This window comes from Coregonus clupeaformis, unplaced genomic scaffold (assembly GCF_020615455.1).
Source record: "Coregonus clupeaformis isolate EN_2021a unplaced genomic scaffold, ASM2061545v1 scaf0138, whole genome shotgun sequence".
Lineage (NCBI taxonomy): Eukaryota > Metazoa > Chordata > Actinopteri > Salmoniformes > Salmonidae > Coregonus > Coregonus clupeaformis.
Window position 1 is genome coordinate 29,542 of NW_025533593.1, and position 12,432 is coordinate 41,973.

The 12,432-nt window shown below is 45.1% G+C and overlaps 1 protein-coding gene across 1 annotated transcript; it reads right to left on the reverse strand.

Moving 5' to 3' along the window:
• Positions 1-855: 855 nt before the first annotated feature.
• Positions 856-8,450, reverse strand: LOC121561605 (heme-binding protein 1-like). The gene is made up of 7 exons (XM_045213662.1): positions 8,315-8,450; positions 7,307-7,372; positions 7,128-7,209; positions 6,928-7,048; positions 5,008-5,147; positions 3,672-3,835; positions 856-2,675 (listed from the first exon to the last, which is right to left on the reverse strand). Coding segments are annotated over exons 1-7 (1,008 nt in total). The 5' UTR covers positions 8,317-8,450; the 3' UTR covers positions 856-2,242.
• Positions 8,451-12,432: the final 3,982 nt, after the last annotated feature.

Consider the following 12,432-nt stretch of genomic DNA (forward strand, 5'->3'; position numbering starts at 1 on the left):
GTAGCCTATCTCTCTTCTGTTTTAATAAAACCCAACCCCTACACTGAGATGGTGTTTTCTTTGTGTTTTACTGAGTATTTTATTGTTTAAGATTACGCTAAATTGATCATGTGTTAGTCAAAGGATTATGATCTATGATACATTTAGTCTTTTAGACGATAGGTGGGGGCCTGATCCTAGATCAGCACTCCTACTCTGAGCTACTTTATGAATACCAGGGCCCAGGAGTAGAGCTGTAATCTGGGGCCGGGAAACTACTCTGAGCTACTTTATGAATACCAGGGCCCAGGAGTAGAGCTGTAATCTGGGGCCGGGAAACTACTCTGAGGTACTTTATGAATACCAGGGCCCAGGAGTAGAGCTGTAATCTGGGGCCGGGAAACTACTCTGAGGTACTTTATGAATACCAGGGCCCAGGAGTAGAGCTGTAATCTGGGGCCGGGAAACTACTCTGAGCTACTTTATGAATACCAGGGCCCAGGAGTAGAGCTGTAATCTGGGGCCGGGAAACTCATTTTTGTGGGCTGTTTTCGCAGATTAGATTAATCCAGGAGTAGGTTTAATCCTGACTAGGGTTAATTGAGTCAAAATGTGGTTGAATGAACATCGACTGACCTCAAGACTACATGCTCCCTCCTGATCTGTGACTTTACATTTATAAACTGGTGTCCCAGACAAAGATTAAACCTAGTCCTTGATTAAACACCAATCTCCAAAAAGGGTGTTTTAGTCCAGGACTAGGTTTAATCTGGGTCTGGGAATCATTGAAGACAAGTCTATGAAGCCATGTACGTTTATGAACTCTGGTTTAGTGAAGTCCAAAGCCACACAATAATAATTACATGACTCAGTATGTTTGTTTTAGTGTTTTATTGCGCCATCCTCAGGATTTGACAGATATCACAACCACACTAACAGAAACCCTCTCAGGTACAACTACAGATTAAACATCAGTCAATCACTTTTAATTGTTACATTTCTACTATTTTACTAATGATACAAGTTAAGCATTCTCACACACACCATAGAATCATATAGACACCATGGTGAGTAATTACACACTACCGACTGATATCAAGCTGAATGTAAAGGCGGCTCGCAAACTACACAGAATAAATGTATAAATCATTACAGATAAATACATAATTGAGACGACAATGAGTCTAGTCCGTGGGACAGAAATAAATCAGTCTATCTGTAAACAATAAATAATGATACAGGAGAATAAAGCTTCCATACTGCTACAGCACTGCCATTGGCCAGGGTTAGATCTACAGCACTGCCATTGGCCAGGGTTAGATCTACAGCACTGCCATTGGCCAGGGTTAGATCTACAGCACTGCCATTGGCCAGGGTTAGATCTACAGCACTGCCATTGGCCAGGGTTAGATCTACAGCACTGCCATTGGCCAGGGTTAGATCTACAGCACTGCCATTGGCCAGGGTTAGATCTACAGCACTGCCATTGGCCAGGGTTAGATCTACAGCACTGCCATTGGCCAGGGTTAGATCTACAGCACTGCCATTGGCCAGGGTTAGATCTACAGCACTGCCATTGGCCAGATCTACAGCACTGCCATTGGCCAGGGTTAGATCTACAGCACTGCCATTGGCCAGGGTTAGATCTACAGCACTACCATTGGCCAGGGTTAGATCTACAGCACTGCCATTGGCCAGGGTTAGATCTACAATACTGTTGTTCTATCATATTGTCTTCTGTTCTACCATCTACAACTATATAGTCTGGTCTCATTTCATCCTATAGGTTCTCCTTCTTTGGTCGTCTGTTAATTAACTGGCTATCAGCATCTACTGCAGCAGTATCCTTAACACCAACTATCAAACCAACACAGTTCTTATGCAGGGCTAACATTTCATTATGGAAGGAGGGATATGGTAAGCAGATCCAAGAGCGTTGTTGATTTGTTGATTGATTAATTAATTTATATGATACATAAATAACAGGTCATCTGAATGTGGTAACATGGAGAGGAGGTCAGCTGAGCGTGGTAACATGGAGAGGAGGTCAGCTGAGCGTGGTAACATGGAGAGCAGGTCAGCAGCAGGTGAATAAATCTATTATGTGTAGTAACACTATGACACCAGTAGGGGTGGTGGTGTATTACAGTAAATACTGAGGCAAGGGCCCAATCCCAAATGGACTTCTAACTGAATGAGCTCCATCACCACAGCACCCCTCCATACCCCTCTACTGTTCAGGGCCATATATAATATTCTAGGGCTAGGCCAGGTTGAGGTTAGTGGGGCCGTCTACAGAGTTAACAGAGGGGGTGTCCTCCAGGGAGGCCTCTACAGTGTTGTTCCAGGGGTTGTCCGCCTGGGGGTCAGAGCTGTTGGCCGAGGGGGTCTCCCCGACCACTGGGCTCTGAGACGGGGTCACCTCGGGGGCCTGGGAGGGGGTTGGTGGCCGGTTGGCGGGGAGATCTGAGGGGGAGTCAGAGATGGTGCTGGGGGGGTTGTGTGTGGCGTTGGGTGTGTGTGCGTCGGGTGTGTGTGTGGCGTTGGGTGTGTTTGTGGCGTTGGGTGTGTGTGAGGCGGGTGTGTGCGTGGGGGTAGGTGTGTGTGGTGGGGTTGGTTCCTGGGGGTCAGAGCAGACGGCCTCTCCCTCAGCTACGTACCACACCTCGTTGTGTCTGTTCAGCAGCTTCAGAGGACTGGAGAGAAACACAGGACAGAATCAATACTGACAGAGAGAGAGAGGGGGGGGTGTTCACATAGGAAGTGGGATAGATAGAGAGAGAGAGGGAGAGAGAGAAAGAGAGAGGGGGGGTCACATAGGAAGTGGGATAGAGAGAGAGAGGGACAGAGACAGAGAGAGTGAGAGAGAGAGAGAGAGAGAGAGAGAGAGAGAGAGAGAGAGAGAGAGAGAGAGAGAGAGAGAGAGAGAGAGAGAGAGAGGGTGGAAAGCGAGAGAGAGAGAGAGAGAGGGTGGAAAGCGAGAGAGAGAGAGAGAGAGAGAGAGAGAGAGAGAGAGAGAGAGAGGGAGAGGGGTGTGTGTGTATTTCTGAGATCAGAATGTGTGTGTGTATCTGAGATTAGATTAGGCCTACCTGTCGTAACCCACTCCGTAGTGGTAGGTGGGGTTGTAATCAGCCTGGAACCTGACCTACCTGTCGTAACCCACTCCGTAGTGGTAGGTGGGGTTGTAATCAGCCTGGAACCTGACCTACCTGTCGTAACCCACTCCGTAGTGGTAGGTGGGGTTGTAATCAGCCTGGACCCTGACCTACCTGTCGTAACCCACTACGTAGTGGTAGGTGTGGTTGTAATCAGCCTGGACCCTGACCTACCTGTCGTAACCCACTCCATAGTGGTAGGTGGGGTTGTAATCAGCCTGGACCCTGACCTACCTGTCGTAACCCACTACGTAGTGGTAGGTGGGGTTGTAATCAGCCTGGACTCTGACCTACCTGTCGTAACCCACTCCGTAGTGGTAGGTGGGGTTGTAATCAGCCTGGACCCTGACCTACCTGTCGTAACCCACTCCGTAGTGGTAGGTGAGGTTGTAATCAGCCTGGACTCTGACCTACCTGTCGTAACCCACTCCGTAGTGGTAGGTGTGGTTGTAATCAGCCTGGACCCTGAACTACCTGTCGTAACCCACTCCGTAGTGGTAGGTGTGGTTGTAATCAGCCTGGACTCTGACCTACCTGTCGTAACCCACTCCGTAGTGGTAGGTGTGGTTGTAATCAGCCTGGACCCTGGTCAGCTCCTTGGTCAGTAGGTGAGCATGAAGCCTGGAGGTCACTGATAACATCCAGCCTCCGTAGCTACGCACGTACACATCCATAGAGGGCATCTCCGTAAAGTAGAGCTAGAGAGAAACATTACAACAACAATAACACATTATAACATCACTGATAACTTCCAGCCTCCATAGCTACGCACGTACACTTCCATAGAGAGGGGGGGGGGTAATCTGATCCTAGATCAGTTCACACAGACATAATGACATGGCACAATTCCATAGAATTCAAGTCATTATCCCCTCAGAAAGAAAGAACTCTAGAACATTAGAACAACAGAAGGTGTCTAAAGTGTTCCACAGGGATGCTGGCCCATGATGATTCCAATGCTTCCCATTCTTGATACACACGGGATACTGTTGAGCGTGAAAAACCCAGCAGCGTTGCAATTCTTGACACAAACCGGCGAGCCTGGCACCTACTACCATACCCCGTTCAAAGACACTTAAATATTTTGTCTTGCCAATTCACCCTCTGAATGGCACACGTACACAATCCATGTCTCAATTGTCTCAAGGCTTAAAAATCCTTCTGTAACCGGTCTCCTCCCCTTCATCTACACTGATTGAAGTGGATTTAACAAGTGACATCAATAATGGATCATAGCTTTCACCTGGTCAGTCTATGTCATGGAAAGAGCAGGTGTTCTTAATGTTTTGTCCACTCAGTGTAGGTACACTATATGTCCAAAAGTTTGTGGACACCTGCTCCTCGAACATCTCATTCCAAAATCATGGGCATTAATATGGAGTTGGTCCCCCCTTTGCTGCTATAACAGCCTCCACTCTTCTGGGAAGGCTTTCCGCTAGATGTTGGAACATTGTTGCGGGGACTTGCTTCCATTCAGCCACAAGAGCATTAGTGAGGTCGAATCCACTAATTTGAAGGGGTGTCCTCATAGATAGTGTATGTAGAGAAGCAGACAAGCACCTGTGAGCACCTTCTCATATCCATAGCTGTACAGCAGAAGAGAACATCTTGATTCATCATCTGTTGACAATATCACTGGAGTCAAGTATGTGTAGCTCAGTTGGTAAGAGTGTAGAGCTAGGAACGCCAAGTTCGTGGGTTCAATTCCCGTAGGGATCACACACTCACATACTAGAAATATATGCACTCACTACTACTGTAAGTGGCATTGGATAAACGCCTCTGCTAAATGGCATACATAATAATACGAATTGTGTGATGTGTTCATTCCACCTATTTCTGATTGGAGGGTTGGGTGGGCCAGGCTCACCTTGTCATTGGTGGGTGTGGGAGGCCTCTCCTGATAGGCTGCTGGAAGCAGGAAGCTGAGGGTGTAGATGGCTGGTTCCCACATCCTGGTCTCCTCAGGGATCCTCACCAGGACTGGAGCAGTCATCTCCATCTGTAGACCTGGGACAGACATGCGTACACACTCATGCATTTAGAGGCATATAGTACAGACACAAACATACACTACCAGTCAAAAGTTTGGACACGCCTACTCATTCAAGGGTTTTTCTTTATTTTTACTATTTTCTACATTGTAGAATAATAGTGAAGACATCAAAACCATGAAATGACACATATGGAATCATGTAGTAACCAAAAAAGTGTTAAACAAATCAAAATATATTTTATATTTGAGATTCTTCAAAGTAGCCACCCTTTGCCTTGATGACAGCTTTGCACACTCTTGGCATTCTCTCAACCAGCTTCATGAGATAGTCACCTGGAATGCATTTCAATTAACAGGTGTGCCTTCTTAAAAGTTAATTTGTGGAATTTATTTCCTTTGAGCCAATCAGTTGTGTTGTGACAAGGTAGGGGTGGTATACAGAAGATAGCCTTATTTGGTAAAAGACCAAGTCCATATTATGGCAAGAACAGCTCAAATAAGCAAAGAAAAACGACAGTCCATCATTACTTTAAGTCATGAAGGTCAGTCAATCTGGAAAATTTCAAGAACTTGAACGTTTCTTCAAGTGCAGTTGCAAAAACCATCAAGCGCTATGATGAAACTGGCTCTCATGAGGACCGCCACAAGAAAGGAAGACCCAGAGTTACCTCTATTGCAGAGGATAAGTTCATTAGTGTTACCAGCCTCAGAAATTGCAGCCCAAATAAATGCTTCACAGAGTTCAAGTAACAGACACATCTCAACATCAACTGTTCAGAGGAGACCGCATGAATCAGGCCTTTCACGGCCGAATTGCTGCAAAGAAACCACTACTAAAGGACACCAATAAGAAGAGACTTGCTTGGGCCAAGAAACACAAGCAATGGACATTTGACTGGTGGAAATCTGTCCTTTGGTCTGGAGTCCAAATTGGAGATTTTTGGTTCCAACCGCCGGGGCTTTGTGAGACGCGGTGTGGGTGAACGGATGATCTCCGCATGTGTATTTCCACCGTAAAGCATGGAGGAGGAGGTGTTATGGTGTTGGGGGTGCTTTGCTGGTGACAGTGGCTGTGATTTATTTAGAATTCAAGGCACACTTAACCAGCATGGCTACCAAAGCATTCTGCAGCGATATGCCTTCCCATCTGGTTTGGGCTTAGTGGGACTATCATTTGTTTTTCAACAGGGCAATGACCGAACACACCTCCAGGCTGTGTAAGGGCTATTTTACCAAGAAGGAGAGTAATGGAGTGCTGCATCAGATGACCTGGCCTCCACAATCCCCCGACCTCAACCCAATTGAGATGGTTTGGGATGAGTCGGACCGCAGAGTGAAGGAAAAGCAGCCGACAAGTGCTCAGCATATGTGGGAACTCCTTGAAGAAAGTTGGAAAAGCATTCCAGGTGAAGCTGGTTGAGAGAATGCCAAGAGTGTGCAAAGCTGTCATCAAGGCAAAGGGCTATTTGAAGAATCTCAAATATAAAATATATTTTGATTTGTTTAACACTTTTTTGGTTACTACATGATTCCAAATGTGTTATTTCATAGTTTTGATGTCTTCGCTATTATTCTACAATGTTGAAAATAGTAAAAATAAAGAAAAACCCTTGAATGAGTAGGTGTGTCCAAACTTTTGACTGGTACTGTAGACAATGCGTTTGTAGACGTACATTGTGCTCAAATGTGAAAATTCAGACACACAGGAGATCTCTCTCTCTCTCTCTCTCTCTCTCTCTCTCTCCCTCTCTCCCTCTCTCCCTCTCTCCCTCTCTCCCTCCCTCCCTCCCTCACCCCTGTTGTTGGCTCCAGTGATGTATTGGAACAGTCTCCTGAAGGCCATGGCTGCTCCCACCCCCATGAAGTAGGCCTCCGCATCCGTAGACACCCAACGAGTGGGACTGTAGTGACGGACCTGACACACACACACATATTATTGAAGGAGACGTTTTTAACATGTAGGTGCAGGTGTCCGTCTGTGTGTGTCCACTCACCTCATATTCGTCTGTTTTGCACACCAGCTCATACTCCAGACATTCCTTTGACTCGGAGCAGAAACTGGAGTTGTTGCTGGGGCTAGAGGACAGGAGACACAATGAGACACTATTAACACATACACAGACACACACACACACACACAGTAAAGGTCATTGAAAAGGAGAGGTTGTCTTACCCGACGCCACCTTCAGCACCAACTGAAACCATTAGAGCCAACACCACCAGCCCTGAGAAGAACTCCCTAAGGACACACACACACACAGAGTTGTTCATTTTAACTGTCCCTAAGTGTGTGTGTGTGTGAAGGTGCTTTCTGCAGAGGTACAATGGGGCACATTATCCTCTGAGATGGAGAGAGTGAGCAGGGAGGGGTGTGTGTGTGTGAGAGAGAGAAAGAGAGAGAAATAGGAGAGAGAGAAATAGGAGAGAGAGATAGGAGGAGAAATAGGAGAGAGAGATAGGAGGAGAAATAGGAGAGAGAGAGAAATAGGAGAGAGAGAGATAGGAGGAGAAATAGGAGAGAGAGAGATAGGAGGAGAAATAGGAGAGAGAGAGCTAGATTTTGCTGCATCATCATACTCTGTACTAGCCACAGCAGCAGAAAATGCTATCTGAGGTCACGGTGGAAAAGATAATGATCTTAATGATCTTAACTAGATCCTTTTCAATCACTGACCTACTGCAGGGCAGAAACAATCCGTTACTCAACAGCTAGCAACCGTTATTTAACGGTTGGAAGCGAGCCAACAGTGGCGTTTCAATGCGGACAACACACTGTGCTTGCCTTTACTGAGCCAGGACCCGGTTAATATTGATGCAGCAGACCGAAACATGAAAGGGGTGGCTCAGAAACACACTCTCTCTCCCTCCCTCTCTCTCTCTTTCTACCTTTCTCTCTCTCCGTGAGATGCGCAAGCAATGCGTCATTTCGTAATTTTGCTGCTCAGGTCAATGTCACACCCACATTACACTTTCTTTCTCATATTTTGGTATACAACTACAAAAATGATTTCTAAAACCGTACCCATAGAATTACTCTCGTCCCACACACATTTAAGTAAAACAAATAAACCTAACAAAAATGTTCCCATTTGTTTTAAGAAAAAATATATACAATATTTAATACGCACTAGCCCAACATAGTCCACTCAACAGTCACCAAACACGCAGTATGAGAACTCACATTGTGACGACGAGTGTCCTGTCCCGTGTCCGTTATCCGCCGGTGAAATATAACTAGGCTAGGCTACTGCGTGCTTGTGCTTGTGCGTTCTGATGACGATGATAGTCACCCCGTTAGATCAGCAGTGGCTTTATAGTCTGCTGCAGCTCGCGCTGCTTACGAAACCACAGCAAGGTCTGGGCTGGCCCAGTAACGGCCAACCGGAGGGGGTCAGGTGTGTCTGTGTGTGTTAATAATGCAGCAGCGTGGGCATAGCGGCGGGAAGTAGTTTGGGGATGCAGACATTTTTTCGTTGTTGCCTGCACTGAAGACATCTATATTGGTCTAGTAAAGGCCCAGTACACTACTTTTGTGATAAAAAAAAACAACTAAATGCATTTGAGTGTTTACCAGCATTTGTAACTTGAGTCTGATAATTATCTGTACAAAACAGTTAAACTGATAATACTTGTGGAATATAAAAGTACTTGCTTGATATATGTTTTCCAGTTTCTTGAAATACTTTGCAAATGCAACTTATTTTTAGGTAAAAATTAAAATGGTCTATTCATTCCTTTTCCGTTTTAGTAGATGCTCTTATCCAGAGCAACTAGTGAGTGCATACATTTCATCACATCATTACAAACCATTTGATGCCTCAATGTACTCAATTACTGTATTGTGCATTGTTTTTCTTCATGGTGAAGGAAAGTCTACAGGTAAAAACCTAGATGACCAGCCTATGTAAACAGCCTACATAAAGTGGTTTGTAAGGATGGTAAATTAATACTGCACAAAAAGTGGTTGTTTTCCATGTTATTTAATCAAGAAAAATATTTAATTTGATGTGGATGTTTTGTGTCTTTGCCCATAACTTTGCACATTTTGATGTAAATGTTTGAGGACAGGGTTTTGTTCTTTCTGTATTCAATTAAAATGACAATCACAGAGAAAGGGACAGAGCAACAACTCTTACAATTCCAACTATTGAATCCTGCAAGATACTGTTCCTAATTATACAACCACCATTTTTTTTGCCCATTGCTACAGATGTCAATATCGGTCCGCTAATACTAGCAAAGGCCCAGTGCACTACTTTTTTGAAAATATATATTTTAGAAAAAATCATAAATGTTTCTATTAATATATATTTTTAATTCAGATTTTTCAGGGGGTGCTGAAGCACCACTACTTCCCGCGGCTATGGGCGTGGCCAGGGGCGCCTAGAACAGCATATGCTGGTTTCGGCAAGCAGTTACAGTTTACCCAGACGGACAGCGCCCAAGGAACAGATGACAGCCTGGCAGCGCTTCAGAGTCACTTCTTCAGTGGTAGGCTAACGGTGACGGTTTGGATCACCAGAGTGTCTTCTTCAGTGGTAGGCTAACGGTGACGGTTTGGATCACCAGAGTGTCTTCTTCAGTGGTAGGCTAAAGGTGACTGTTTGAATCGATTTTTCTTTGATATGTTTTGGATGTTTTAAATCAAATGCCATCCTTCCTCCCAGATACACCAGTGTAGCATACCTGCGGCTAGCACCACTTTCCCTCTGCACTTTTCTCTGTGTGACTTGGAATGTCCTACCTGTCTTAATTGTCTCCTGTGAGATATATTGGTCCTTCTTTTTAAAGCCCAAAGCCTAGTCTTGACCCTGACCCGCAGGTTTGCGTAACAATCTTAAATCTGTTGACATACAGGTGTGTGTGGGTAATGTACACTGAGTGCACAAAACATTAAGAACACCTTCCTAATATTGAGTTGCACCCCCTTTTGCCCTCACAACAGCCTCAATTCGTCAGGGCATGGACTCTACAAGGTGTGTAAAGCGTTCCACAGGGATGCTGGCCCATGTTGACTCCAATGCTTCCCACAGTTGTGTCAAGTGAGCTGGATGTCCTTTGGGTGGTGGACCATTCTTGATACACAGGGGAAACTGTTGAGCATGAAAAACCCAGCAGCAGCATTGCAGTTCTTGACACAAACCGGCGACCCTGGCACCTAATACCATACCCTGTTCAAAGGCACTTAAATCTTTTGGCTTAAAAATCCTTCTTTAACCTGTCTCCTCCCCTTCATCTACACTGATTGAAGTGGATTAAAAAAAGTTAAATCAATAAGGGTTCATAGCTTTCACCTGGATTCACCTGCACAGTCTGTCATGGAAAGAGCAAGTGTTCATAATGTTTTGTCCACTCAGTGTATCGATACGCAGGTTATAGATTAGGCTACAGGGTCTCTCACACGTTCCAAATATCAGCTTTTATTTAACCGTGTAACAGCCATCGTACTGTTTGACATTACATCGTTGGTTAGCAGGTTTAGTTTAAAACAGCAGACGCACAACAAACCCTGGAATAGATCCATTCAACTCCTCCCTCCGTGCCACAAATGGCATCCTTTCCCCTATATAGTCCACTACTTAAGGGATAGGGCTCTGGATAGGGTGCCATTTGGGATGTAAATTAGGTATACTTTTGACATGTTGCAACAAATCCACTGATGTACAGTCCATGTATGATCAAGTCTTTTAGAGTTACAGCAGGAAACCTACTTAGAGGCTACTTATCACCTTCATAAGCCATACTTAAGGCCTACGTCATCCCTGCAGAGGATCCATAGCCCAATCCTAGATCAACAGGTCTGTAAGGATTGGATAGTTTCAGATGTAGGATATACAAATACCTGCTGGAAGGGTGTGGCGTTGTGATTGGGTCTGTACGTGTCATATTGGAATAGAATACTGTCAAGATTATGCCTTTATATATGAAGCCCTCATGCACTGCTTATGAAGGTGCTATGTACTGCTTATGAAGCTCTTATATACTGCTTATGAAGGTGCTATGTACTGCTTATGAAGCTCTTATGTACTGCTTATGAAGGTGCTATGTACTGCTTATGAAGGTGCTATGTACTGCTTACGAAGGCGCTATGTACTGCTTATGAAGCTCTTATGTACTGCTTATGAAGGTGCTATGTACTGCTTATGAAGCTCTTATGTACTGCTTATGAAGGTGCTATGTACTGCTTATGAAGCTCTTATGTACTGCTTATGAAGGCGCTATGTACTGCTTATGAAGGTGCTATGTACTGCTTATGAAGCACTTATGTACTGCTTATGAAGGTGCTATGTACTGCTTATGAAGGTGCTATGTACTGCTTATGAAGGTGCTATGTACTGCTTATGTTGCCACCACTGATAATAAAATCCTCCTCTCCGTCTCGTCAATATCAATATTTACAAACTCATGATCTGTTCCTCATTTCCCACAAATCATCGGAATTAAATAATGTCAATATTAATAAAGTAAAAGCAACAACAGACTAACTACAGACATCAGTCGCTCAGCAAAAAGCATTTCAGGAAAATCGGAGAAAATCGAATTAAAATTCATCCGCAGTCTCTGATTCTGACATACACAAAGTAAAGTACATCAGTGTCCTTCAATCCCAGTCCTGGAAACCCACAGGGTGTGCAGGGTTTTGTCAAAGGGCTTGATGATTGATGGAACCAGGATGAAAGAAAAGTGAAATATAGAATATCTTGATATACATTTCAACATATGAATCATGTATATTGACAACAACAGAAGATATATGGAGATGGTGGACCTGTCATTATCCTGACCAGGATTCTGGGAACGTTCCCCAAATTCCCACATAGATGCTGCTTTCACTGGGGGTGTCTCTGTTCTCTAGTCCAGGGGTGGGACAGTATGACTGGGGGTGTCTCTGTTCTCTAGTCCAGGGGTGGGACAGTCTACCACTGGGGGTGTCTCTGTTCTCTAGTCCAGGGGTGGGACAGTCTACCACTGGGGGTGTCTCTGTTCTCTAGTCCAGGGGTGGGACAGTATGACTGGGGGTGTCTCTGTTCTCTAGTCCAGGGGTGGGACAGTCTACCACTGGGGGTGTCTCTGTTCTCTAGTCCAGGGGTGGGACAGTATGACTGGGGGTTGTCTCTGTTCTCTAGTCCAGGGGTGGGACAGTATGACTGGGGGTGTCTCTGTTCTCTAGTCCAGGGGTGGGACAGTCTACCACTGGGGGTGTCTCTGTTCTCTAGTCCAGGGGTGGGACAGTCTACCACTGGGGGTGTCTCTGTTCTCTAGTCCAGGGGTGGGACAGTCTACCACTGGGGGTGTCTC